This window comes from Monodelphis domestica, chromosome 3 (assembly GCF_027887165.1).
Source record: "Monodelphis domestica isolate mMonDom1 chromosome 3, mMonDom1.pri, whole genome shotgun sequence".
In the NCBI taxonomy this organism is placed as follows: domain Eukaryota; kingdom Metazoa; phylum Chordata; class Mammalia; order Didelphimorphia; family Didelphidae; genus Monodelphis; species Monodelphis domestica.
In genome coordinates this window covers 104,684,059-104,711,758 of record NC_077229.1, presented here as the reverse complement: position 1 = coordinate 104,711,758, position 27,700 = coordinate 104,684,059, and the positions used below count along the sequence as shown (strand labels likewise).

Below are 27,700 nucleotides of genomic sequence, written 5' to 3'. Positions count from 1 at the left end.
TTGTCTTTAATATTCCCAGATCAAATCTGAACGGCAGGCAGTACTCATAAATCAAGGTGGGGGGCAGGGGGGCACCTCCAAAGACTGTAGCTGTAGGAGAGTGCCCTCTGGTGAATGGTGGGCTGGAAACAGTGGCCTTGCTCTAAAGCAACCTCTGGACTGATGGCCTGCATCACCTGGGGGTGAAAACGTATTACACACAATTTCCTGGGGATGAAAAGAAGAAATTGAGGAGCTGCTTTTCTGTAGGCTAGAGCCCAGGCCGGTAGTACATTTGACTCATACCAGCTGTCTCATGTGGACTCTCTCTCTCTCTTTTTTTTTTTTAAACCCTTACCTTCCGTCTTGGAGTCAATACTGTGTATTGGCTCCAAGGCAGAAGAGTGGTAAGGGCTAGGCAATGGGGGTCAAGTTGTAACAGTTAAAAATTTAGGAAACTGAGGCAGGAAATTAGTTTCTCTCTGCAAGGAGTATTATATTTTTTATGAGGTTTATTAAAGGTTAAGGATTAAAGAAAATATAGAATAAGAAAACACATGCCTAGGCCAGAGAGGCCCAGACAAGATAACCTCACATCATGAAAGAGACGTATCTACTACAAAATGGAAGTCCAAAAGAGGCGGAGCCTATTCACAACCAGGTTTAAATACCCCATCTGCTCAACCAGGTGAGAATCAGTGAGAGTAGAGGGCATTCTGGGGAAGTGGAGCAAGGATTTCTGGGGATTGTAGTCCTGGATTCGAGTCTATTTTTACAAAGTGACTTGCCTAGGGTCACACAGCTGGGAAGTGTCTGAGGTCACATTTGAACCTAGGACCTCCTGTCTTTAGGCCTGACTCTCAATCCACTGAGCTACCCAACTGCCCCCCCCCCCACTCTCTTTTTTGAGGCATGTAGGTGGCACAGTGGATAAAGGTCTAAGTCTGGATTCAGGAAGAGTTGAGTTCAAATGTGCTCTGTCCCTGGCAAGTCACCTAACCTTATTCAACGTCAGTTTCCTCCACTGTAGAATGGGGATAGTAATAGCTTGTCACAAATTCTTGTGAGGATCAGATGAAGGGATATTTTAAAAGGTGCCCGGCACACAGGAAGCATTTATATAAAGTAGCAGAACAATTCTTAACCTACGAGTCAAAATAGCTACAAGTGGAGGGGGGGAAAGGAGGGCCAGTCATTTCCCTAAGTAGGTAAAGGCTGAGGAAGTGGGAGTGATACCTCAGAGCCTCAGTTTGGGGAGTGGTGAAAGAATATTCCCTCCCCTCCTGATGTTTCAGATTTTTTTCTTTTCTCGTCTGATTTTCTTTCTGAGCAAATAACAGCACTGACAATTTTCCCAGGAATATTCCTTCGCTTTCACTCCCATTACGGACTCAGTTTCCACCTCTACAAAATGAGTTTTGAACTTGACCGCTTTTGAGGTTTTCTCCATCCCAAAGGCCTAGGAGAAGGATGGCCCTTAAGCGTGAGATGGAGGAGAGCAGCCCTGGGGTGTCCTGCACAACTCTGAGCTGCTTGGGCGCTCGAAGGAAGGACGCTCCCAGCTTGGGGAGGGATGTAGAGAGCAGGGGAGAGGCTGCGCGGCGAGACGCTATGCTCTTCTGGACCCTGGCTGAGGCGCATGCAGCCGCTGGGAGCGCTCCAGGCTGTGGCTCCGGCTCCCGTCCAGGCTAGAGGATGCCCGGGCTAGGGGTGTCCCCGCCCAGTCCCTCGGTTGCCGGAAGTGACTCTTTCCCCGGCGATTCTCCGGCCCGGCTCGGGCTGCGACAACTGCATCGCAGCGAAGGTAAAGAGAGCAAAGAAGGCCGAGGGAAGCGCCGAGGAACCAGCTCTGACCTCCTAGGTACCCGGACGGGAGGGAGGCGGGGCCGGAACATGGTTCTGGCGCTGGTAGGAGCCACGAGGGCCGTCTACACGGGGCCCTGGCGTGCGGGTTCTAGCCTCCTCTCATTTTACATTCTCTCCGCCCTCTTTACTTCCCTCCCCCGCCTGGGCTCCCGGTTGGCCCTGGGATAGCACCCCTCTCTTTCCCCGGAGCGTGCTTTTCGACCATCTTCGGGGACAGCCCTCTCTCTTCCAGGCGTGGGAGGGGGCGGGATTCGAGTTCTGGGAGCCACGTGGGACAGGTGGCACTGATCGCCAGCCGGATGGCTCCAGGCTTCCAGGCTTCCAGGCTGTGGGTGAGATCCAGAAGCCCTTTCTTCTAGATTGGATTAGCCGGTCCATGTTTTCTTTGGCTGTCCACCATCCTGAGAGATTGGTGCTATTTTTAATCACATTTTTACAGGTTGGGAAACGAGGCTGAGAGCTTGAGGTAGCATTCCAGTATCTGTCTTCATGATTGGACTGTAAATGAATGATTGAATGAATGAAAAAGGGGTTTATTAAACCACTAGATAGGTGCTTAATATGTGTTAGACGTGTTAAACTATACAAACAGAAATGCCACACCACCGCGAGGTTTCTGATTCGAGTTGTCATTTAGCCCCAGAGTTAGGGGAACCTGCTAGGGTGGGGGTGGGCTTCTTTTTCGCTGGCACCCTGAGACCTGATGAAGTTACCCACTGCCTCCATCTGGACTGCTCTTCCAGGCACACACCTCCCCTCCCCCCCTTTGTCCCTTGTCTTTGGCCTCCCTCCCTCAGACAGGCAGATACTGTAATGAAATGCTTATTGATACATTTTTGATCTTTACAAAACAGAAAAACAAAAACAAACCCCAGACCGGTTGAGCTAAATAATTCTGAAGAGTAATGGCAACCCTCACACTTTTGTAATTGTCCTCGTTGGAAAACGAGAATAGTGGCCATTTCTGAGTCCCTTTAAAGCAAGGCAATCCAACTCAAATAGAAGCGGATCCCTTCTGTGGGGTTCTGCATTATGATTTAGACAACCACAAATTAACATTATCTATGTTTATTGTGTTTTAAAATGTATTTGGTTAGGCATTTGCCAATTACATTTTAATCCAGTTCTGTTTACACTCTAGAAGGGGATGGAGAGTTTGACACTTTGCTTTAAAAGTGTGCCGAGCATTTTGTATCCATTCCCCTGGCTCTCTGAGGTAGGAACCTTTGGGGCATTCTTATCTCCACTTTACAGAAGAGGATTTGCCCAGGGTGGCACAGCTAGGCAAGAGGGATTGGAATCCAAGTCCAGTACTCTTTCCTCCATGACCTCCCCACCTTGATTTGGTTGCATCATCAGGGCACTATCCAGTCTTTCTCCATTTCACTGTCAAAAATAAATGCCATCTACTCTGCAGTCTACTCCGTGACTTTTTTATCTTAGAGTCCACTTTCTTAACTCCCAGCAGGTCCTGCCATTGGAGCTCAAACCTATCCCAAGAGGTCTATAGGGTACTAAAGCTCAAAGAGGTTATACTGCTCAGCCAAAATTCCACAGCCAGTCATTGGTAGAGGCTGGATTGGAATCTGAACGGCCAGTTCTCTTTTTTGCACTTCATATCTCTTACTTAAAATCCTCATCATTGCCTACTTGATTGTAGTTCAGAATCCTTCCCTTGGCATTCAAGGTCCTCTGTGATCTGGCTTCAGCTTTTCCAGGCATCTTCCACTCTTCCCAAACAAAAACCCTGCATTCTATCAAGACTACAACTTCATATCCCTAGAAAACCTCATTCCTGGAGTAGTCTTCTTTGCTCTTGATGTTTTCTGTTCTCTCCTTCCTTTCCACCTAAAGCCTGTCCATCCATCAGAACCTTGATAAATTCTCTCTTCCCCTGGGAAACTATTGTCAAAATCCAAATCTTCCCTAGCTGTGCAATTGGATTTATAATAGAAAATAAAGGCAGGATATATTTTAGTGTTGGTGTGGCATAGTGGAGAGATTCCCTTAGATTCAGGGAACCCTGAGTGCAAATCCTAATTCTTAGTCTTACTGTGTGACCTTGGTTAATTCATTGAACTTTTTTGTATCTCAGATAATTCCCTAGGACTTCTCTAAGAAGTGAGTTAGAGATTATTTGTGACCTGTGTTGGAAAAGGGAGTTCTCACAATATGGGGGCCAAGAATTCCTCCTGCTGAGGAAATCTTACAGCCATCATACATAATGTTTTCATATCTTCTCAAATAGATTATAACTTCCTTGAAGATGATAACCTTATTTCCTGTCCTATGTTATGGAGCCCAGTGCTTTGTATTTATCAAATATTGGATCATTGAGTTTCATTATATTTGATTCTCCCTTGGCTAGTTTGACCTATTGATCTACTTTTGGGGGCCTATTAATTTAACAGCACAACTTTTATAATTATGCAAATGAAATCCGGTGTATCTTTTGTTGGAAATATTAAGAGAGGAATTATTGGTTTATCCGTCAGAGCTCCATTGGTCAGCTGTGTTCCAGACCAGCCAGAGACGAGTGGAAGGAATACCATGGCCAATCAAAGAGCCTTCCTTTTTAGGATGGCTCTCTTCTCCAAAGTGAGACCTCTTCCCTGGGGTGCCAGCCAGCCAAAAGGTTCACCTTGGGCGTTTCTGGGCACGGCATGTGAGGGAAATATCCCAGATGTTGTGACAGAGAAGCAAAGAGAAAAAACAATCTGGAAGGAGGAATCAAGCCAAAATCTTGATTTTTGGAGGAAAAGGTAAGGCTATATCAGTTTTCACCTTTTTTTTTTCTCTTTAGAAGGACTTGAGTTTATAAAAAGTGATGGGACATTTCATGGGTTTGTGGTGACATTTGAAGCAAGCATCCTTAGGCTGATTACTTAAACAAGGCATAAGTGCTTTGGGACCATGGAATAACTTTTTCTTGGGTGTGAGGGGATTCTTGGCAAGGGGCAGATGTAGAAGGGGCCAAGACATGGGGGTAGGTGGGTAGATTGAGATCGAGGCCTAGAGTTGTGTAAACAAGAAGATTCTTCTTTTTTAATAAAGGGTTTGTTGGTTAGTCTCACTAGTTAGGATGTAGTACCAGTGGAAAGGTTGAGAGGACCAAGTGATCAGGGAACTAGGGGTTTAGGTAAACCCTGTTGATGGAGGGAAGATGGCAGGATCTCCCCCTTCCTACAGGGAAATGGAGCAGGGGTTTGAGATAACCTCCAGAGAGAAAGAAAGATGACTTTCCCTCTCTCCTTTCTTAAGGGATATCTGACAGACTATATCCCTTGAGTTTCTTAGAGAGCAGAAGCTAAGGGGAAGAGATGTCAGTTCCCCTGTCAGCAACTTCTAAGGAAGGTTTTTAATCTACCTTCCTCAGTGGAGAATGTGTGGCAGACCTAGTCTGGTCTTGCCACAGAAAGGGACTGGATTCAAGCTTTGAGCCCTTTCCCCAACTGCCCAATACTCTTCTTATTGTAGAGATAGGCCAAACCCAAATCTGACTTATAACTAAGGAATTATTGAAGGGATGGGGTAAAATAAGGTTGGAAGAGAATGGGAGGAGGGTGCCCTGTCAAGTTAAACCCACAGCAGCTGGATCAGGAGGCAGAAGCCCGAGGCCCCAAAAGCCTCAATCTCTTTCCCAACTGACTGCTCCCATATTAATCTCTAAGCTAGCATATCCTAAAAACTAAATCTTAAATCAGTTCAGGGAAGGCAAGGAGAGGCCAAGAAGAATCAGGAGGGCTGGGCTCTGAGTTTTTGAGAGAGAGAGGAAACAATAGAATGGATTTCTTTGGAGAAAAACAGCTTCAAGAATTAAAGGCAGGAAATCTGGGTCTTTTCTCCTGGCTTTGGGGCCTGGGGGGCCCTTCAGCCACTCAGAAACTGAACCTTTCAGCTTTCAGTCCTGACACCAAAGACTTCTAGGGCTCTCCAGAATGCCCCCCAGCCAACAGTTCTCTCCCACAATCCCTTGCTGTTCAAACTGCCACTCCAGCTCCTGTCAGTCAATCCATAGGATTCCAAACCCTTCCTTGTCAATTCCAACAGTTGGGAGGTTCTGGGTTCAAATCAGGTCTTAGACACTTCCTAGCTCATGTGACCCTAGGCAAATCACTTAACCCCCTTTGCCTAGCCCTTACCACTCTTCTGCTTTAGAACCAATACATGTATATTGATTCTAAGGTGGGAGATAAGGGTTTTAAAACAAACCAAAAAGAGGGGCCAAGAGAGAGACATTGAAATACAGAGCGAGACTAGATAGGTTAGAAGTGATTTTAATGTGTCTTGGACTCTGTAGTTATAGTATTCCAATGAAAGTGATCAAGTATTGGTGAAAACTTACATGTAAATAAAATTATGTTTTTAATATAGTAGATACATCACTTTTTTTTTCTTGATGTAGTAGATAGGGTGCTGGCCTTGGTCATGGGTTTAAATTCTGCTACATATTTTGTGTGTGTGTGTGACTCTGGGCAGGGTACTTAACCTCAATGCAACTCAATTTCCTCATCTGTAAAATGGGAACAATAACCTATATACTTATAATAATAATAACAATAACTTATTACCTTATCCCTGTGAAAGGGAATTTTTATTCCCTTTGCCTATTGTAAGTTAATCATTCAAGAACTCTAAGTACCCCAACTTAACACTTAGTAAGTCAGCAACAAAGAAAGTTTATACCCTAAAAGGCCACAAGCACTTCCCCCTCCCCCAATTGAAAGGCTGTGATTGATTGATTTCTGAGATGTGACAAGGAGAGCTGATGGTTGTAGAAAACTGTATATAAGCAGGACCTGAGAAAGATTCCCTCTCTTCATTCTTGGCGGCTCCAGAGAGTGAGCTCTGGTGGGATTCTTGGTGGTCTTGGCCTCACGTGTGCTGCAGGTTCTCTTCTTTTGGCTCTGTGGATTTTGGCTTCCTGGACTTTGGATTCTGGTGAAGATTTGGCTTCCTGCATTGGAGACTCAGACTGAAGAGGGGATGCTTACTCGGGTGAGACTCTTGCCTCCTTGGTGTGAGACTGCCCTTTGTGGCTCAACCTCTTCGGCCTTGGTCTTTGGTTGTTGGAACACCTGGCTGGAGACACTCTTGTGAGCTGGTGAGATTCGCATTCGTGGTCTGGAGACACTAGGATTAGGATTTAGGGTGTTTTTAGTTAAGCGATATTTTTTAACTCCTTCCTATATTTCCCACTTTAATCTCTCTACCTTGCTGTAAATAAAGCTACTAAATAGCCTACTGACTAATAGTTTAACTTTAATTTTTATAAACGGCAACCACAACAACCTTTTATATAAGCATTTTTAACCCTTACACCCCATAGAGTTACTGTGAGGCTTAAGTGAGATATTATAAATAGAGTACAGTATTTGTAAATGTCGGGCAGTTATTAAGAAAGCATTTATTATTAAGACATATTTTTGTCCCATTTCTCATTTCCTATCTTTTTGCATCAAGGGATTTATTCTTTAAAACTATTTGTATATGTACCTATATGTATATAAGTAATATAATTTATTATCTGTATATAATATATATACATCACACATATATACATATAATATATTGCATTTATTACACATGATAGTATTTTTATATATTACATAATATATAAATGATCTAGTTTGTTCTAATTTGTAGTATATATTATTCTGTTTGTCATTTAGTTATTTTAGTCATTCCTTATTCTGTGGTACTGGCATGGTTTGCCATTTCTTTCTCTAGCTCATTTTAAAGATGAGGAAACTGAGTTAAATGGGGTTAAGTGACTTGTCCAAGATCACACAGCTAGTGAGTATTTGAGGTCAGATTTGAAGTTAGGCCTTCCTGACTCCAGATTTGGTGCTCTGTCCATTGTACCATCTAACTGACCTAGTGTTCATATTATATCATTGTGTATAGGTGTGTGCACCCACATGCATAAATAATTTAAAAGAATAAACATGTACATACATATATGTATTCTATGTATACACACATATATTCTATTGTTGTCACTTTCCATTTTGGGTTTATTCTTGAAGGGACCCCTCTGGGAAATCCTTTTGAAATATGATTTATCACCTCCAAATTTATCTGAGCCTTTTTTCCATTACATTGTATCTATCCACTGATTCAGTTGTGACTGAGTATACAGTTCTTTTTAAATTTTTAAAAAATATAATTTTATTTTAAAAATATTTTCCCCTTGTTACAAGATTCATATTCTCTCCCTCCCCTTCCTGGAGCTGACAAGCAATTCCACTGAGTTATACATGTGTTATTATGAGTATATAGTTTGAGAAAGGTCTCATCACTTAGTCAGGGCTCCACAGCCCCATCTTCTTGGGCACCTGAGAAGAGTCTATCTTAGAGGAGATGGTGGTGGGAACTTCATTCATTTCAGAACCTGGAGACTATCTTGCCTTTGGGAGACATTTAAGAAATCTTTGATGAATAATTGAATGAATGAATGAAGCTCAAGACTAGATTTTTTTTTCCAGGTTGGCAGATCAGATGTTACCCTTGTGGAGATTGAACTATGAGGAACAACTGAAGGTAGGAGCCTTTGCTGTTGATTCCAAGGGAATAGTGCTAGAATTTTCTGGGTGGTAGGAAGCCTCTTAAGAGATTTTAAAAATGAGAACCAGCTTCTGGCTCAGAGAAAACTGAAAGAGACCCTCCCCTGTGGACAGTGCACTTGCTGGCTATCAAGAGCATCCCTTGGGATCCAGGGCCACCAGTTGGCTCCTTCCAACCTTTTCTTTTCTCTTTAATTTTATTCAGTTACCCCTATGTCAGGACGAGCCAACAAACCCTTCTGTTCCAGGTTCTGTGCTAAGCATTGGGAGTACAAATACCTGCCGAAGGAGGGACAGTCCTGCCCTCTGAGGGAAGAAAATGCAAAGAAGGAAGCAAAGGGGGTGAGAAGATACCCATGAAGGGACAAGGGTAGAAGAAAGTGAGGAGAGCCAGGAAAGGAGAGGGATGAAAACATGGCTGACCTGGGTGTTTGCCCGGGAGGAATCGGGCAATTAGAAGAAATTTCTCTGGGCTTAGATTGGAACCTAGCAACTGAGTCCCCTTGCCTTAAGCCTCAGAAATCATCTGATTTAAATGAATTCTCCATAGAATCTGTCTATTTCCTCTTCCCTCTCCTCCCTGGCAGATGTGGGTGGATAAATTAGGGTTATTTCCATGAGGGAAGGTAGGGCAGACAGACTGGTGATTTAGGAAAGTCTCTGGATCAGAACTGAGATGGGCAACTCAGGTCTCACTTAGCGCCAAAGATTGTTGTTGCCTGGGATGGTCATAAGGCTAGTAAGGCTCTGAGAAAAGACTTGAATGCAGGACTCCCTGACTCCAAAGCTGACCTATCTACTGTGCCCACCTGCCTCTCATGATTTATCTTCATGATGATCTTTTTTTTTTTAACCCTTACTTTCTGTCTTGAAAACTTTAAGACAGAAGGACAAGGGCTAGGCAAACTGGGTGAAGTAACTTGCCCAGGGTCACATAGCTAGAAAGTACCAAGGCTAGTCCACTGAGCCACCTAGCTGCCCCCTTGATTTGAAGCCTTTTAAGCCTGGTAGAACCTACCAGAGTTTATAATTTACTGACATCAAAGTAGATAGTGTGTAAAATATTATTACCTGTTTCCTTGAAAAACTCTGGGTTACCCTCTGTTATTCTCTGGGAAACTCTGGACCCTTACCTTGCCCTGACCAACAATTTCCAACTGCCCCCAAGAAGACACCCCCACATACCCCAGCAGTTTCTAACTTCCCACCCTGTTCTCAGACAAAGATAATCCCAAGGACACTTCTGCAGTACTCCCTGCTGTTCAGCTGTTCTGTGTATCCAGACTAACTATATGCCTTTCTGCTGTATCCCATGACTATGCCCTATAAGAACCCCTTCTCCCTTTTTTCCTAGGCATCCCTGTCTGAATAAGACAGTGCATTGTCCCCCGTTGCAATTCCTCAACCTTGAACAAATGCCTCACTTTATTTACTGATCACCTAGTTGGTCTGAGTCTTTGTAGAATCAGAGTAGGACTTTATATGTTATAATGTATTTATTCATTCTCTATTTGTTGGACATAGAGATGGCTTTGTGGAGGTGTTTTTTTGTTGTTTTTTTTTTATAACAAAAGTAAGAAGATAGGCCTTTTAAAAAATAATTTCTCTGAATCACAAGGGATGATCACTTCTGTGACATTTGTTATACATTGCCAGATTATATTCCAAAATGTTGATATTAGATTACCTGTTTTCCCTAGCCCCATCAGTGTTAATTTCCTTCCTTCCTTCCTTCCTTCCTTCCTTCCCTCCTTCCTTCCTTCCTTCCTTCCTTCCTTCCTTCCTTCTTTAAACCCTTACCTTCCATCTTAGAATCAATACTGTGTATTGATTCCAAGGCAGAAGAGCAGTAAGGGCTAGGCAATGGAGATTAAATGACTTGTCCAGAATCACACAGCTAAGAAGTGTCTGAGGCCACATTTAAAGCCAGGACCTCCAGTTTCAAGACCTGGCTCTCTACTCATTGAGCCACCAAGCTGCCCCTAATTTGGAACTTTCTAAAATCTATCTATCATAAAATCTCAGAAGCAAAAGAGGGCTAAATAGGAATGAGGACCATTTTCTACTTTTCCTTTTTTTTTTGTGGAATGTCATGGCTAAAGAATTCACCATTGAATGATCAGCTTACTAATGAGGAGTTTTTGTGTTCTAAGCTAGGCTGGTCTTTGGAAAGTGTGACTTAGTCTATTGCTAGGTCTGTACTCAAAGCTTTTGGTCCAATGACATGAGCTTCAAGAACCTTCACTGCCATCCCATGATGGCTTATCAGGGCAGTACAAAGCCAGAAAAAAGAATAAAAATGAGGAAAAGGAATGGTATATAGTTGAGCAACTCAACTTTGACCTATTCAAATAAGTTGTTGATAATAAAAAATAGATGGAAGAAAGGATGTTGACTCTGATTAAAATAGTTTCATATAGGTGTTTCACCAATACAAATCAATTGCCATAATAAGGAGATCAAAAGAGCCTAAAGAACATCTTAGTTTGCAAACATTTATTTGCTAAGTGGAGAAAGGGAGAATTGAGAGTAATGCTAGATTAGAATATAAACTTATTCATAAAATCTCACAGGGAAGATCTGGAAGATGAAGAGCAATATTGCTTCAAAGCATGGAGAAGCAGTGGAGAATAAAATTAGTTTAAAGAAAGCTTGGCAAGAGACTCAGTTAAGCAGAGCTATTCCAAGGATATTTTAGGATGAAATAGGAAAGAGGGTAACAAATAGAAGAATGGAAGAGATCTGCAAATATTTTTTATAATCAATCAAGCAATATTTATCAAGGACCTGCGGTGTGTTAGGTGTTTTATTTTAACTATCAAGAACAGTAGATCTTTTAAATACTAGGACTTTAAACAACATAGTCCTAGATGTGCTTATTGAAGAAGTAAAAATGACACTAAAGTATGCAAAGATGGGAAAAGCAGTCAAATTAGAACAACTTTACAGAGAAAAGATCAGTGCTAGAGGTGGTATAATTGTGAGGGCTTTGAAAGATTTATTCACAGAGTATCCTAAGGAGGCAACTATACCAGAATCATGAAAAGCAAAAACAAACAACCCCCAGATCTCATTAGTATGAAAAGAAAAATGAGTGAGAGAATAAAAACAAATACTGACCTTCCTGTCTATTTTCTGGTCTGTATATAATTGTGTTGATATTGTTGAGTCCATTTGATCATGCCCAACTCTTTGGGTCCCCATTTGGATTTTTCTTGGCAAAGATACTTAAGTTGTTTGCCATATCCTTTTCCAGCTCATTTTATAGATGAAGAAACTAAGACAAACGGAGTTAAGTGACTTTATTAAGGTCACACAGATAATAAGTGTCCAAGGCTGGATTTGAACTCAGGTCTTCCTGACTCTAACTTTGGCACTTTATTCACTAAGGTAACTTAGCTGTCCAATTGTTTTAATAATCATCTAAAAAATACATTATTGGCCATCTTTATTGAAGGTGTTAGTACCCTTTGGGGAATGATTTTCCATAGTAAAGTGTATCTTGATCATTATATATTTTATTGAAAGATTTAGAGAATATCCCACTGTATTTACTGTTTTGATACATATGTTATTTCATTTGATTCTCACAGCAAGCCTGTAATCCTTACCTAGTCACTTAACCTTTGTTTGCCTCAGTTTCCTTGTGTGTGAAATGAGGATAGTTAACAGCACCTTCCTCCCAGGGATATTGGGAGGATCAAATAGGAGAATAATTAATTGTAAAGCACTTAGCCCAATGCCTGGCATGTAGTAAGCACCAAATAAATGTTAGCTTTTATTAGGTGTTGTAATTGTGCCCATTATTGCACAGGATTACACATTGAGTGTCTGAGATGGAATTTGAACTCGGGCCTACTTTGGCTGCAAATTCACTGTTTTACTTGCTGCCTAAAAGTGGTGGGGAGAAATGTGACCAAAACAGAATTAAGGTTTGGGAAGGCTTCAAATTGGAATTTTTAACTTTATTTGAAAAGCATTAAGGATCCATCATCAAGAGCATTTTGAGCTGAGGAATAAGTAGCATGACCTGGTTTATGTTCCCCCACTCTAGGTGAAATTTGAAAGTTTGAAGAAAAATCTGGAGACGTTAGAAACTCGTCTCCGCAAGATTGGTGCTGGTGTCCCGGAGCCCAGTGCAGCAGAATCTAAGAGGCTGTGTTCTCTTCTCCACCCTTTTATCCCTTCTGTAAGTTCCTGACGTTCTGTTTTGTTTCTAATGGAGACCCCCCTCCCGCCCCGCACCTCCTGAGGCCTAAAAGGTCTTGGGCCCAGTGAAGCCTCGTGTTGTGATTGGTTCTTCTCTACCAGCGGCTTCCTCCTGTGTACCTCTGGGGCTGCTGAACTTCATCGTTTGGCTATATCTGAAGGAAGATGGTTTCTTCCGTTGAATACTTTTTTTTTTACCTTTTAAAAATTAAAAAAATATTTTTCCATGTTTCCATGATTCATTTTCTTTCCTTCCTCTCTTCCCTCCCCCCTCCCAGAGCTTGCCAACAAGCAATTCTGCTGGATTGTACAAATGTTATCACGTGATACCTATTTCCATATTATTCATTTTTGTAATCGAGCGATCTTTTGAAACCTCTTTTAATACTTTTCAACTTTGCCATTCTTTGACCCGTGTTTTGTTTTCCCCTCCTTTCTACCTCTGACAGCCTGTCATCGATGGTTACAGAAATAAGTCTTCTTTCTGTATAAACCGAGGCCCAGATGGCAACTCGGAGACCGTGGGGTACTACCTGAAGTCTTGGGGAGGTGAGTGGAGGGAGAAATGATGGGCCAAGGCCCTGGGGAAAAGGGAGGGTAGAGCAACAACAGCACATGACAGGCCTCTGGGGAGTGACCAGGAGAGAGGACAGAGTTGGGGGCAGGGAAGTTTCTTAGCTCTTAGCTCAAAATGAGTTTTTGTTTTCCACCCCTGGAACGACCTCCTCATTCCAAAGCAATGGTGACCTTGCTCTTTTTGGAACCCTCTTAGAACCCAGCAGCATCACCAGTGGGTTTTATTAATGGTATTCTCTAAAGAGTGCCAGCCCAGTCCAACCCAACCCAACCAGCATTTATTAAATGCCTGCTATATGAGGGAAGCTGGGTAGCTCAGTAGAATGAGAAACAGGCCTAGAGATGGAGGTCCTAGGTTCAAATCTGGCCTCAGACACTTCCTAGCTGGGTGACCCTGGGCAAGTCACTTGACCCTCATTGCCCAGCCCTTACCCCTTTTCTGCCTTGGAACCAATACATAGTATTAATTCTAAGATGGAAGGTAAGGGTTTAAAAAAAAAAGAAGAAAAGTATTAACTGAATAATAAAATAAATAGCCACTGTATTTACTGTAGAGTTGGGGAAAAGTGTATATTGTGTTACTTTGGCAAGACAGTATATGAACAAATATCAGGGGGAAATAGCTTTGAAGGACTCCCAGAACTCTTGATAAGTAGCTAGGAAGCTCAGTGGTAGAGCTTTGGACCTGAATTAAAATCCATTCACAGATACTTATTAGCAGTGTGACCCTGGACAAGTCACTCTGTTTGCCTCAGTTTCCTCATCTGTAAAGTGGAGATAATTCTCTCCTGAGTTTATTGTGAGAATCAAATGAAATAATACTTGAAAGCTTGAAAGTGTTATAGACACGCTAACTATTATTATCAAAGCAGTGATTTATTGTGGCTTCAGGGGGATAACAATGAAACATGTCTCATTTCTCCCTGCATGAAAGTGGTGACTTCGGGTGCCAACTGGGTATTTATCTTCAGACATGGCTAAGGGGTTAATTTGTCTTACCTGACTCCTTGTTACAAGGGAGGATTCTATTATATGTTTATGGAGAGGAGGGCAATCATTGGAAAGTGAAAATTATAAATATGTGTTTCATGTATATATTTATTTTAAAAGAGCATCAGTAAAGGACAGCTGAGTGGGTCAATGAATTGAGAGCCAGACCTAGAGATGGGAGGTCCTAGGTTCAAATGTGGCCTCAGGCACTTTCCAGCTGGGTGACCCTGGGCAAGTCACTTAACCTCCACTGCCTAGCTCTTACCACTCTTCTGCCTTGGAACTGATACACAGTATTGATTCTAAAACAGAAGGTAAGGTTGTGTTTTTTTTAAAGGAGCATCTGTGAAACATTTACAAGGAAAAAAGCCCCCAAGTATCCCTGAACCACTGAATCTCAGAGCCTGTTCAGGGCAGGACATGTGAACAAGATTCCCTTCTAAGATGGACCCTCTCAGTCCTCATCTAACCTTGGTTCAAAGGCTACCCCCTGAAGCAGCCTGTTCCACTTTGGGAACAGCCTTAATTCTTAGGAAATTTTTCCCTTGATCAAGCCAAAATGTATAACTTCCATATATCATCCCAAGTTCTAGCCTCTGGAGCCCAGAAAAACAAGTCCAATCCCTCTTCCATGTAGGAAGCCCTAGCAAGGTTTGAGAACATTTATTGTGTCTCACAATGTAGTGTAGAAAGGAAAGAGAAAGAAATGAATTGAAATATAAGTGAGAGAAATGATTTTGCAGAGGTTGGTTTGGCCTCATGCCAAGACCCTATTGCCAGCAGATTCTGGAATCCAGAGAGAGGATTTGAAGGGACACCAACCAACTGTGCTTTAGAACCATATCTCCTTTAAGTGACCTTCCTGTGGCATGATCTCTTAGCCCTCCATTTTCCTGGTTACCTCCTCTGGGTGTCTTTTCTAAAATGTAACTGAGATAATACTTGTATAACCCAGTGGAATTGTTTGTCAGCTCCGGGAGTGAGGAGAGAAGAGGGGAGGGAGAAAGCATGAATCATGTCACCTTGGAAAAATACTTAAAAATAAATTTATAAAAATAAATAAATAAAATGTAGCTGAACCCAGTTCTACATTAGGAGATGTAAGGATAAAAAGGGGTTTATTTTTAAAAGAGTTGGATTTTATATTTTAAGAGTGTGGTTGCCAGGAATTTAATTAATTCCAAAGAGATTGTATTTACAATTCCATTTCAAAAATGTAGAAAGAGTGAAGCAAGAAATCAGAGAGAGGATAAGATAAGATATGTATCCTCAGCACTAAGTAATTTATCTCTGGGCCCCTCATGAGTGCCCCCTCCCCCCCAAAGGCCAGTTAGTTTCAGCTAGCCTCTGAGGACCTGGGGAAGACTCTCTCAAGAGTAAATCTTTCCTGAGGCTGGTCTCTTCAGAGAAAAACCAGCAGTTAAGAGTCAGCCTTTCACTTACCACGTGTCAATCCAGTCAGCAGATTCTTTATCAGCCTCACCAGGAAAACAGGGTCTCAGGTCCAGTCAGCAGATTAACGAATGAAGAATTCCCAGAAGAACTTACTCTCTCAGGAACTTCCACTCCCACTCCAGTTCCAAGTAGAACTCCACTTTTAAAGACATTTTCTCTTGCATCACTTCCCTTAATTCCACATATACTAATCACAGCTGACGCTCTTTAGGACTGCCCAAAAGGCAGTGAGTCGATTCTGATTCATCACTGCATGTCATGCGTGGGTCACAGACCTCCCACTTAAGTGGAATATTTGCACTTTTGGTGATTAGATCTAAATGGGCAGATCTTCATACTTAACTTTTAAGTACCATGTTTATACTTATGGGAATTAAATCTAAATTAAATTAAATCTAATCTAATTAATTAATTAATCTAATTAAATCTAAAAATAGAGGTTACAATTTAAAAGGGTTACAATTTAATCTTCACAATCAGGGGACAGTTAAGTATTTTCATTGTTTCATTGTTATAATCAGGGGAGAGTTAAATTTAATCTTCATAGAGATGATCTTTTAAGAAAAGCCAACTTAATAAGGAGATATTCAGTGTCATGGGATATATATTTCTGTGTCTGTTGAAAGAGGGGTTTCAGATTATGGGATATTGTTTCCAGAAAGCCTTGGAAGAAAATGGTAGAACTAAATCCTTGTCTTACCTCAGGGTCGAATATTTTCTGCGTACAACCTAGCCACCTGAAAGATATCCCTGAAAAGCACAATCAGATAGCTCAGGTAAGAAGGGGCAAGGATAATGTGGGGATGAGGCCAAGAAGAGGATTCTTGTTGTTTGTCTAGGGGGTTAGCCTCCAGGGACAGGGCTGGGGCTCCCTATAAAATACTGCTGTATTACCAGCTCTGAGCTAGAGAGGTTGGCCCAAGAGGAATGGGGCTTTTGTGTCTGGAATTTGTGGCTCTAGTGGGGGCATTGGGAAGGGAATGATAATGGAGTAGGGCACTACAAATGCAGGGGAGAGATGTACCCATGCCAGGAAGTATCTCTTGTCAGAGGCAAGAATTGATAAGAGTTTAAAAGAGGTGTGAGAATGGGGAGGTCACAGGAGAAATGGCCGTATTCAGTCTATCTCATGTAGCACTCATTTCATCATAACTCTCCCTTTCACCTCCTGGGGGCTTCTGCCTATTACCCATATATTTTTATTTTTTCATTTTAATAACAAATTTTCACATAAGCTTTCAGAAGTTATAGGTTCTATATTGTCTACCTCCCTTCTTTCCTCCCTCCATCCTAGAGCTGGTAAGAAATTCAAACTGGGTTATACATGTATTATTATTTCCTATATCTTTCTGTTATCCTTCTTAAATGCCTCAGATACTTGAGAAGTAAATGAGTAACTCTCATTTATGTAGCATGCTAAGGTTTATAAAGCACTTTCCTCAAAGTAATCTCATGGGGGCAGCTGGTTAGCTCAGTGGATTGAGAGCCAGACCTAGAGACTGAGGTCCTAGGTTCAAATCTGGCCTCAGACACTTCCCAGCTGTGTGACCCTGGGCAAGTCACTTGACTCCCGTTGCCTAGCCCTTACTGCTCTTTTGCCTTAGAACCAATACCCAGTATTGATTCTAAGGTGGAAGGTAAGGGTTAAAAAAAAGTAATCTTGTGAAGTAGATGATACAATGTTATTTGCCCCATTTACAAATGGGGAAACTGAGACCCACATAGGTTAAATGACTTCTCTAGGTTACCTAGCTAGTACATGGTAGAAATGGGATGTCAACCCACGACTTCTGATTTCAAAGCCTGTTTTCTTCCCATCCTCTTATGTGAGTGGTCCATTTGGATTTTATTCATTCATTCATATTAATTTTTTTTAAACCTGGAACTTCCATCTTAGAATCAATACTAAGCACTGGTTCCAAGACAAAAGAGTGGTAAGGACTAGGCAATGGGGGTTAAATGCCCAGTGTCACCCAGCTAAGACATCTGAGGTCAGGTTTGAACCCAGGACCTCTTGTCTCTGGGACTTGCTCTTAGTCCACTGAGCCACCCAGCTGCCTCCTCATTAATATTTTACTGATGTTTTTTTTTACATTGTTGTTGCTTCTTTCTGACTTCTCCTATTTCCCCATGCCCCTTCTCCTTATCTCTCATGACCCATGGAATGCTTCCTTGTAACAAATGATCACATTGGCCATGTTTGAGCATGTTTTTCTCACTTCACAATGTAGTCCACCCTCCTTCTATTAAGAGGTGGGACACAGACCTTGGAGTTTAGGGGGGGAAACGATTTAAAAGCAAAGAATATGTCAAGATGTCGATCTCTAACCCTGTAAGTGTAGTCACCATCCCAAGATTTCTAGACAGGTTGGAATTTTGGATGTCAAATTCCACACACATTTAGAAAGTCTTTCTGAGATCTTTGAAGACAGATCCTATTTGTATGCACCGTCAGGAAGGAAAGAAACTATCTAATGGCTTAGTAGATAGGGCAGCCAGGTGGTGCTGTGCAGAGAGGGCTGAGCCTGGAGTCAGGAAGACTTCTCCAGTTCTTATCTGACCTCAGACACTTGCTAAGCTCTGATTCTGGGCAAATCACTTAACCGTGTTTGCCTCAGTTTTTTCAGCCATCAAATGAGCTGGAGAAGGAAATGGAAAACCACTCCAGTATCCTTGCCAAGAAAACCCCAAATGGCGTCATGAAGAGTCAGACATAACTGAAAAACAACAGAATAGCAACAGCAGGACTTAATAGGGAAAAAGGAATTACTTGTACTGGCTACATATAAAAAAATAGAAATACAATCTTTAGGTATCTTATTACGGAATGAAGAAGATGGATGGGCTACAATGGAAGGCTTTTTTTGTTTCTTGTGGAGAAGGGCTTAGAAGTTCACCCATGCAGGGATTCCTAGGATGAAAATCCTTCCACCAAAGCAGATCAGCGACTTGTTTGAAAATTGTAGTCCCTGGGGGCAACTGGGTGGCTCAGTAGATTGAGAGCCAGGCTTAGAGCCTGGAGGTCCTAGGTTCAAATCTGGCCTCAGACACTTCCTAGCCGTGTGACCCTGGGCAAGTCACTTAACCCCCATTGGCTAGCCCTTACCACTCTTCTGCCTTGGAATCAGTACACTATTAACTCCAAGACAGAAGGTAAGGGTTTAAAAAACAAAAAAGAAAATTGTAGTCCCTGAGAATTGTTTGGAGACACCCAGAGGTGATCTGTCTTTCTTAGTATGTGTCCAAGGTATTACTTGAACCCAGGCCTTCCTGACTCCAAGATCATCCTTCCATCTATCATTCCTCCTTGCCTCTTGACAGTAAAGATTACATCATCTGGTTTCCAATTAGCAAGGATAATGAATTGCCTGAAGTAGTTGCATATATTCAGATTTGTACCATCTGAAGTTATATAATTATGAAATCATATAAAATATAGTTATTGGTTCTAGTCCAATGAAAATATGCAGAGGGGGAGCATTAATATCATTGGTCAAGACCTAGCTGTATATATAACAAATTACATGACCACTTCTGCAGTAAGAAAGACTTCTGGGTGTGTATGGAAAGCACGAGAATCAGGGTCCTCTGATATAAAGTCACAGAAGGTGGGTACCACATGTTTTGTATGTTTTCTACAAAGCCCAGCATTGTAAGTGCTTAGTGATCAGAAGTAGAAGTGGTCAGGTGAGTTTTGAAGTGGAAAGAACAGTGGATTTACAGTTGGGGGATGCCTGGCTTCCTATCCCAACTCTGCTCTTTGCTGCTTGTGTGACTCAGATAAAACCTATCCCCTCTCCAGTGCTCAGTTTCTCTAAGTTGTAAAAAGAGGATGTTGGGCTAGAAGTCTCTAGTGTTCCAGGTTTAACCAACCCCCTGTGTTTTTTTCCCCCTTAGTGCTTTGAGTTATTTCTGCAGCAGTCCAAACTGAGTTCCTACATTGATTCTCAAAAAGGGGGACTCTGGCATGAACTCATAGTGCGCACTACATTCCTTGGGCACACGATGGTCATTATCATCTTCAATCCTCAGGAATTAAGTCAGGTGAGACTGTTGGTGCTTGGCCTTGGCTAGCAAGGGACAGCTACTATGGGAGCATGAGAGCTGACATAAGCTGGTGACAGTAGCAGGGATAGAGTGTGGGAAGAAACTTAGAGATTGCCTAAGAAGGCCATTCAACCATTCTGGAGTTTTTAAACTGGGTTACTGGACCATCTCCCCATGTAAAATTGAGATAATAATAAATAGTACCTATCTCACAGGGTGGTTGTTGAGGATCAAATGAGTTAATATTTGGAAAGAGCTTAGCACAGTTACTGCCACAAAGTAGGCTCTACATAAATACTAGATGTAATGATCGTCATCATCTTTATTGTTTATTATTATTATCTAGCTGCATTCAAGTAGAGTTTCAGTGGGAGAATGAACTCCTTGGGACCTCCAGCTCATTCTGTTGTAATAGAATCTTGTTAAAATGATTTTGTAGGGGTAGCTAATAAAGTAGAGAGAACATCAGGCCTGGAATTGGGAGGACATGGGTTCAAATGTGGCCTCAGACATTTCCTAGCTGTGTGATCCATGGCAAGTCACTTAATCCTGATTTCCTAACCCTTGTCACTCTTCTGTCTTAGTACTTAGTACTACAGAATATAAGGGTTTTAAATTATAACAATAATAAAATGATTTTAAGCAGAATTTCAACCATCAAGGCCTAAAGATGAAATGGAACTGGTGTGGACCGCAGATTTAGGGAGCAAAGAAATGATCTGGTAAAAGTGATTTTTAATATCCCGTTACTGGCTTAGAAAAAATCTTGAAGCACTTATTTTTAGGTCTGTTCTTGGTAATGACTTTGTTTTACAGAAATCGTTTTGGGAATGATCCTATAGTAGCCACCCCTACCTCTGCAGAGAAGTGTCTGGTTGGGTTGTGCAGAGCTGTCTGTCATTGACGTCTGAATACAGGGGCTCTCCGTGATCAGTCTTTACTTAGCTCCTCATTTTGTGTTCTGGGCAGGAGGAGTTCTGTGTTCAGAAAGAAGAAATAAAGGAATTTTTTTCCACGGGGCCTGGATCTGTGTGTGACTTGACCTCACTATATGTGAAAGAAAGGTAAACATAGGGGGTGGCAAATGGCTACTAAAAGAGTATCTGTGAAGCTGATCACCTGATTCTGCTTAGGCTTCTGGTTCCCCAAGATGAGGCTATCAGGAACTGAGGGCCAGGGGTAAGGGAAGTTCTCTCTATTTGAAGCCAGGCAGAGTACAGATTTAGAGAGGGGGTTAGTCTACTCCTAGGAGCCCTCTGGAGGGTCCTCATTTAGAGCTTATGTGGACAATTGGCAGGCTCCATTCCCCAGCTGAGCTTTTATGAAGCCCAGATGAAAGTGATTGCCAATGAGTACTGTTATCTCTAGAGTGCTTTTTTCCTCGTCTTCCATTACCAGGACTCCTCGACACCAAGAGTTGACCCCCTTCCAGCTCCTTGCTGGAGAGCCTTATCTCTTTGAAGAAATTTTGGGCTTGAAGTTTCGAATCTCTCCAGGAGCCTTTTTTCAGCTTAATACATCTGCAGCAGAAGTTCTCTACCGAACAGTGGGAGAACTGGGTAGAGTGGACTCCAACACTGTCATCCTTGATTTTAGCCATGGAACTGGTAGGTGGTACTCCTGTTTGGGAATCTCCATCCTGGCCAACCTCCAGGTACCACTCACCTCCAAAAAAGGTCCTTCTTAGTCATTGGAGAATATTGGAATGAGTCCCATTGGACTAGGACTTTGAAACTGCTTGGTTTCTCTCATTTTTCCAGGTGCTACTGGCCTTTCCCTAGCTCGGCAGACATCAAAGGTCTTCAGAATGGGCCTTGTAGGGGAAGCACTAGAGGATGCTAAATGGACTGCTGCCTTCAATGGTTTGATGCTTACCCTTTGAAGAGGGATTATGGGGAGGTGGGATACTTCCTTAGCTGTGGAGGAGGGAGAGATAAAGGAATAAAATATGTAGAATTCTGACAAAGGGTTTTTGGAGAAGTCAAGGTTGGCCTCTTGGTGGAATTGTGAAAAGGGCCAGCATTTACTTTCTCCATCTTAATTCTTCTCATCTACAATATAAGGGGAAAAGATGGAAACAAAAGGCTACTTTGTTGAGGCAGGAGAGCTAGTGAAATATGCAACAATATAGATTTGTACTTCCCCTGGAAAATATCCTTTTGACATTAGAGTCTTAATCAAAGTTGTTTTGTTATAATGGAAAGAATACAGGACTAAGGCTAGATAACCTTGGATAGGTGTCATACCAGCATCCCATCACATCAGTAATCTTGAATTGGAAAGTCCCTTAGAGGTCACCTGGACTAGCATGTACCTGAAGAGAAATTTTCACTGTAACATCCCAGAGAAGTTCTCCTTCCCTGGTCTCTGCCAGAAGACTCATGATGAAAACCCAGTACTTTCTTTTTTTTAATTTATTTTTTAATTAATTAATTTTTTACAATTAAGCTTAATTAATTTAGAATATTTTTCCATGGTTACATGATTTATGTTCTTTCCCTCCCTTCCTCCCAGCCCCCTCCCGTAGCCAATGAGCAATTCCACTGGAAATTCAGTACTTTCCATAGTAGATCAATCCACTTTGAGACACTTGTAATTATTAGGAAATGCTTCCTTATGTTGCACCAAAATGTGCTTCTTAGCAACTTCTGCCCAGGTTGTTTTTCATTCTGCTTTCTGGGACTAAGCAGAATGAGCCTAATCTCATTTCCACATAATAGCCTTTCAACCTCAGTCTGTTTTCTCATGTGAAAGAAGGCAACAATGGGATCTATGTTTTCTCATGTGAAAGAAGGCAACAATGGGATCTATCCTCCTCCAGTAGAGGTTCTTGGGTAGATCAAATGTGATGATGTTCATGCTAGTGTTTGGAAACATTTAAAGGTCAATTTAGTGATCAACCATGATTCTGAAGTACCAGTGATGAAACACACTGCTCACCTCCTGTCAGGGAAGTGATTGGTTCGGAGTGCAGAATGAGACATCTATCTTTGGACCAATGGAAGATGTGAGAATGGCCAATTTGAGAATTTTTTTTTCTTGACTGCGTATTTGCTAAAAGGATTTTGATTTTTTTTTCCCCCAATGGTAGTGAGGGAGAGAGATTTGAGAGAGAAGGCTAGGGAAAGATTTCCTTCTCCATCCCCACAATAAAGAAGAGAACAGGTGGAAGGCAAGAAGAAATAGACAAGCAGGATAGCTTTGAAAATTACATATTGAATTTATTTAAAAATGAAAAAGCAAGTTCTTTATCTTAGAGATTAGATTCACAGTTTTGTATGTACACATCCTGTCCTATAATTTATACAGAAATGCCCATTTTAGTTGGTGTTTGTCAAGTTCAGAATAAAAAAAGATGAAAACTTTTTTTAAAAAGCATAAAGCACACTTTAAATGCAGGGAATTACTAATCTAGCTATATTCAGAGGTATACTAGGTCTTGGGAAATAAATTGGGAAAGCCCTAGCTTCCACACATGCCCAGGAAAGATGAAAATCCTCCTTCCCTGGTCTCTGGACACTGTCACCTGGCAACGAGGGGCATTCTGAGGGCTTCTCTTCTCTGCAGGCATCACCAACTGGGAATTCTGTCCTGGCAATGTGAACGAGATTATGTCGCAGATTTTAGAGTCCCAGGAGGACGGCTGTTCATTCATGGCTTTGGTGGACCCATCCCAGTGTGGATTGAGTAAGGGCGCATAGATTTTTCTATTGAAGAATATTTCCCCTTTTTCCCATCTCTACCTACTTTATAAAACAAACAACTTTTTATTAGTGACTTTTTTTTAATAGTACAGCCATTCCTTCCCCCACCTCTGATTGAACCCTCAATTGTAGCAAAGGAAAAACTAAGCCAAAACAACTCATGCTGAAACTATTTTTGACAATATATACAATTGTTCCAGCCCTCTAGCCTCCTACCGCTATAACACTAGGAAGGAGATCCATTTTGATATCTTTTCTTTGGGACCTACATGTTTTGTTTTGTTTCTTTCCTATGCTAAGAGTTTAGCTTCCTTTCAGGGATCTTCATCTTTGTGGTTATTTTGTACATTCACTTGGTGCTCCCTATTTCACTAAGCTTCTTGACCTGCCTCATATCTGTCTGTGCTCCCATTGTAAAAAGGGTTTCCAATGGCACTATTGGCAGGCTAGAGTGCAACATTTTCTCTATTCCAGAATCCCTTACCTCTGAGACATTGTAGTGAGGAATGCACCTATGTTGATGGCTTTCAGCAGCTATCTCCCATAAGGGTCTCTCCTAGGTTGACATTTTATTCTGTTAATTTAAGCTATTTCTGCCTTCAGGTAACAGAGTGGTTCAGGACATTCGAAACTGTAAAGCCATCCAGACACTGGTTTTTGTCTCCTGTAGGCCCTATGGTAAATCCATGGAGAACATCATTGAGTGAGTGAGACCTGAACTTCTAGTATTGTTTGTTTCTTATATCCTCTTGCAGAAATAATAGGAAATGACAAGGCAAAAGGTAGAAAGTGGTTGAGAGTTGCATTTACTAGGCTCACTTACTAAGTATGTGATTGTGAACCCCCACATAAGAATTGAATGCTTTTCAAGAAATCTATAATCTTGCTGGGTGGGGAAATATATAAGAGAAAGGCCTCTACATATGTCATTGGTCTTGGAGTTAGGAAGACCTAGGTTCAAATTCCATCTAATCCTGAGTCATGCAAAGGGACTCCAAAATCACTTAATCAGTCTATACCTCAGTTTCTTTATCTGTAAAATAATGGAGTTGAAGTCAGTCCTCTATGGGCTCTTCCAACTCTAAAATCTATGATCCCATGATTCTAAGTGCTCCTCTGATGTGACATGATGTCTAGATGATCCTGGGATTCTCAAGACTAGATTAGCAGAGGAAAAATATTGTTAGGTTTTTTCCCAAGCTAGAAGGCCTCTAAGGATTGTTCCATTGCCAAATGTGTTTACTGTCTGAGGACCAGCCTACCTTTCTCCCCACATAAAAACCCCTCTATTACACTAGGTAAGTACAGAGACACTCATCACCAACAGGCTAATCACTAGGTGATGAATTCTTTGGTTATGGCAATGTTACAAATTAAAACTTAAAATGTCTTTTATCTCATGAACCCCACTTCTATTTCTGCAACGAAAGTGGCTGAAAGGGCTAGGATTCACATACTTTTTAGGCCATCTATAAATCTAGTACTCTAAATGTGATGTGCTTATCTAACAACTGACATGCTACTAGAAGAATTGATATTCTTGCTATAAATGAAAACCAAAAACATAAGGAAGTTGCAGGAAAATAGGAAGCTGGTTCCCAGAGCCTCTTTGGAGAGACAACAAAAGAAGCTGATTAAAGAATTTGATGAGATATTCCAATAACAACATATATGTCAATATGTTCATTGTAAAGCTAGAAAGGAGGACAGAGGAAAATACATGGAAAAATATATTTCAGGATTAAATATTCTTATCAGTAAAGCTTGTAGGGTACTCAGAAACGTGTTTTTTTTTTTAAACTGTCACCTTTTGTCTTATTATTCTGTCAGCAAAGCCTAGGCAGTGAGAGAGTCAAGTGACTTGCTCAGTCACACAGTAGGAAATGTCTGAGGCCAGTTTTTTTTTTTTTTACAAAGGGAACAAATTATATTGAAAACCATTATTAAGACAGCAACAGGTTTAAGAACCCCTGATCTGCAGGGAATCCCTCAATAATTTGTATTTTGCAAAGGACAATTATCATCAAAGTGTTAAATGCTTTTGTGAAGATATGTTGGAAGCTAGATTTGAATCAAGGTTCTCTCAACTCCAGACCTGGCATGATATCCACTGTGCTATCTAGCTGTTCCAGCTCAGATGAAGAACCCTTGCCTTTGAACAGTTCTTTCCTCAGAAGTATTGAAGCATGTTAATGCCAATAAACATTTCATGTATTCCTTGTGTATCTGGTAAATTATACTTTTTCCAACTCTTCTGTTTCTGTAGGTTGTGTCGGCCCCCAGATCCTGAGAGGAACCTCCTTGGAGAGCCTTTTGTCCTGAGACAAGCTGTGCCAGTAGACATGTTCCCCCACTCCCTCCAGTGTGAACTGGTATTCCTCTTCACCCGGTGATTAGCTCTTAGATCACAGGTTGTCAGTTAAGGACAGAATGTCAGCATATTCAGGAGAGTTTGTTGATTTCTTTGCCGTCCGTGTGCTCGGCTGTGCCTTGAGAAGACAGCTGTTGGTACCTCCTCTAAGAAGAAAGGGTATTTGAGGCTTCCTGTCTGAGGCAGGCTTTTCCTTTATCTTGCCTCTGGTACAGTGATGGTGGCTTAATTATTTTTGCATTTCCCCCTTTCCTTACCTTGTGTCTAACACAATACTTTGTACATAGTAGGCCTTTAATAAATGGTTAGTTGAATAAATTGCACTTTAACTGAGTAACTGGATTTACTAGTGATATAGAGTGTTTTGAATGGAGTAAATCTGTAACCAAATCTCATTTAATTCTCACAACAATCCTGTGAGATAGATATTTTTTCAGAGGAAGAATCCAAGGCTTAGATGAAATGACTTGCCCGTTATTGATCACACAACTAATAATTATCAGAGGGAGGGTCTGAACCTAGTACTTCTCAATTTCAAGCCCAGTACTCTAACATCTATGCCATTCTGTCCTTCAAGGGGAGCCATTCCTCCAGATTTTAAAGGACTTGGGGCTTAAAATCACCTGTTAAAATGAAATTTTCCCTAAGTAAAGGAAGAGCTTCTATTAGAAAGCATGTTAGGGAAAGGACTGAGACACTTGATTCACCCTCTTAGGGGTTAGGGGTGCTAAGGAGAAAGGGAAGGGAATGTGTTAAGGGTAAAATTTAGGGTTGAGACTGAATATATTTTAGTTGGTCGCCAGGGATTTAAATTCTAAATCTCAATGAAATACTCAAGTCAAAATGGAATTTTATGGTGGTTTATTTATAATAGAAGGAAGAAATTAAGAATGAGAGAGAGAGGGAAAAGGGGAGGATAGCTGCCCTGGCCTGATCTGAACCCAGCAGGAGTTCAGAGGCCTCAGCCAAGGGGCCTTCCCAGAAGATTAAATCTAGCTCAGCTTCCAGCCATGAGGCCTCCTCCAAGATGAGGGGCCTCCTTGAAGTCTGGTGCTTCCAGAAAGCCAAGGAAAGGGGAGTCAGCCTTAACACTCACCACGTGATCGTCTCAGGGAAGCAGTCTCAGGTCTCAGGCTCGAGCTCCTCCAAGTCAAGTTCCATGGCCAAGTCCCTCTCACAGGAAGTGACTAGAAATATAAAGGCAGTTCTTTACGCCACTTCCTGTGTCTTACATGTACCAATGGTGGCTGAAACTTGGCTTTGGACCCAAGGGGTCAGTCAGTTGTTTCTTGTCACTTGCTAGCACGCTTGGGTCATAGACCTTCCTCCCCCACACTTAATCCTTAAGTGGGGGTGTATACATTCCTGGTTGCTAAAATTCTAAAGACTAAGCAGAGTGGAGTAAATCTAAAATTCATAACTGTGGAGAGAAGATAATTTTTTTTTAATGGGAGAACTGATATACTAGAAAAAAAATCTTCAGACTAGGCTAATGCCATTTTCTATTTTATGACCCTGAGCAGACCACTTAACTTCTGCATCTCAATTTCTTTATCTATAAAATGACAGTATCACAAAGGAGAAATAAACCTCTTGTTGTTGCTTAATCATCACTGGACATTAACAAGGTTACTTTGGCAGTATCTCTTTGTAGGAAGGAACTGGAAATGGGACCACCTAGAAATGGAGATCAGTTAAGAAACTAGTTTCAAGGACTTGATAAGGTGATGAGAGGCCAGAAATCAAAACATCTGCAAAATTGGGGAAGAAAATTTTGAGTTGGAGGACTTCTGGTCAAGATGGCAGCTTAGAGAAAGCTAAAGTTCAGAGCTCCAGAAACCCTTCCTTACTGATATCAAACTGAATGCTCCCAGGGCACCGGAATTCAAAACAAACAACAGAATAGACCCTGGGAACACTCCTCCTGGACCTGGATC

General features: G+C 41.6%; 1 protein-coding gene and 1 long non-coding RNA gene across 4 annotated transcripts in view; one reads left to right on the top strand and one right to left on the bottom strand.

Moving 5' to 3' along the window:
- Positions 1 to 1,538: 1,538 nt before the first annotated feature.
- Positions 1,539 to 26,096, top strand: TRMT2B (tRNA methyltransferase 2 homolog B). 3 transcript variants are annotated; one of them, XM_007488819.3, is made up of 13 exons: positions 1,539 to 1,840; positions 4,341 to 4,607; positions 8,334 to 8,388; positions 12,466 to 12,600; positions 13,070 to 13,169; positions 16,347 to 16,417; positions 19,539 to 19,685; positions 20,658 to 20,752; positions 21,087 to 21,295; positions 21,449 to 21,550; positions 23,256 to 23,375; positions 23,996 to 24,095; positions 25,659 to 26,096. In XM_007488819.3, exons 2-13 carry the CDS (start codon positions 4,396 to 4,398, stop codon positions 25,783 to 25,785), a joined length of 1,473 nt encoding a protein of 490 aa, XP_007488881.1. In that variant the 5' UTR covers positions 1,539 to 1,840; positions 4,341 to 4,395; the 3' UTR covers positions 25,786 to 26,096. The 3 variants fall into 3 exon arrangements, with proteins under 3 accessions (XP_007488881.1, XP_007488883.1, XP_007488882.1); XM_007488821.3 differs by having other exon boundaries at positions 1,588 to 1,783; XM_007488820.3 differs by lacking the exon at positions 1,539 to 1,840 and adding an exon at positions 1,974 to 2,177.
- LOC130458315 (uncharacterized) overlaps positions 20,410 to 27,700 on the bottom strand; it is a 10,666-nt gene continuing 3,375 nt past the window's right edge. The window contains exons 2-3 of the long non-coding RNA XR_008917468.1: positions 26,860 to 26,950; positions 20,410 to 20,665 (exon numbers count right to left, since the gene is read on the bottom strand). This is a non-coding gene — a long non-coding RNA (uncharacterized LOC130458315). The remainder of the gene's footprint in view (positions 20,666 to 26,859; positions 26,951 to 27,700) is intronic.

Excerpts from the sequence above, each read along its gene's own strand:
- TRMT2B (XM_007488819.3), top strand. The coding sequence starts at position 4,396 with ATGGCCAATCAAAGAGCCTTCCTTTTTAGGATGGCTCTCTTCTCCAAA. Across the intron at positions 23,376-23,995 it reads CCCATCCCAGTGTGGATTGA|GTAACAGAGTGGTTCAGGAC; the intron begins GTAAGGGCGCAT and ends TTCTGCCTTCAG. Across the intron at positions 24,096-25,658 it reads TCCATGGAGAACATCATTGA|GTTGTGTCGGCCCCCAGATC; the intron begins GTGAGTGAGACC and ends CTGTTTCTGTAG.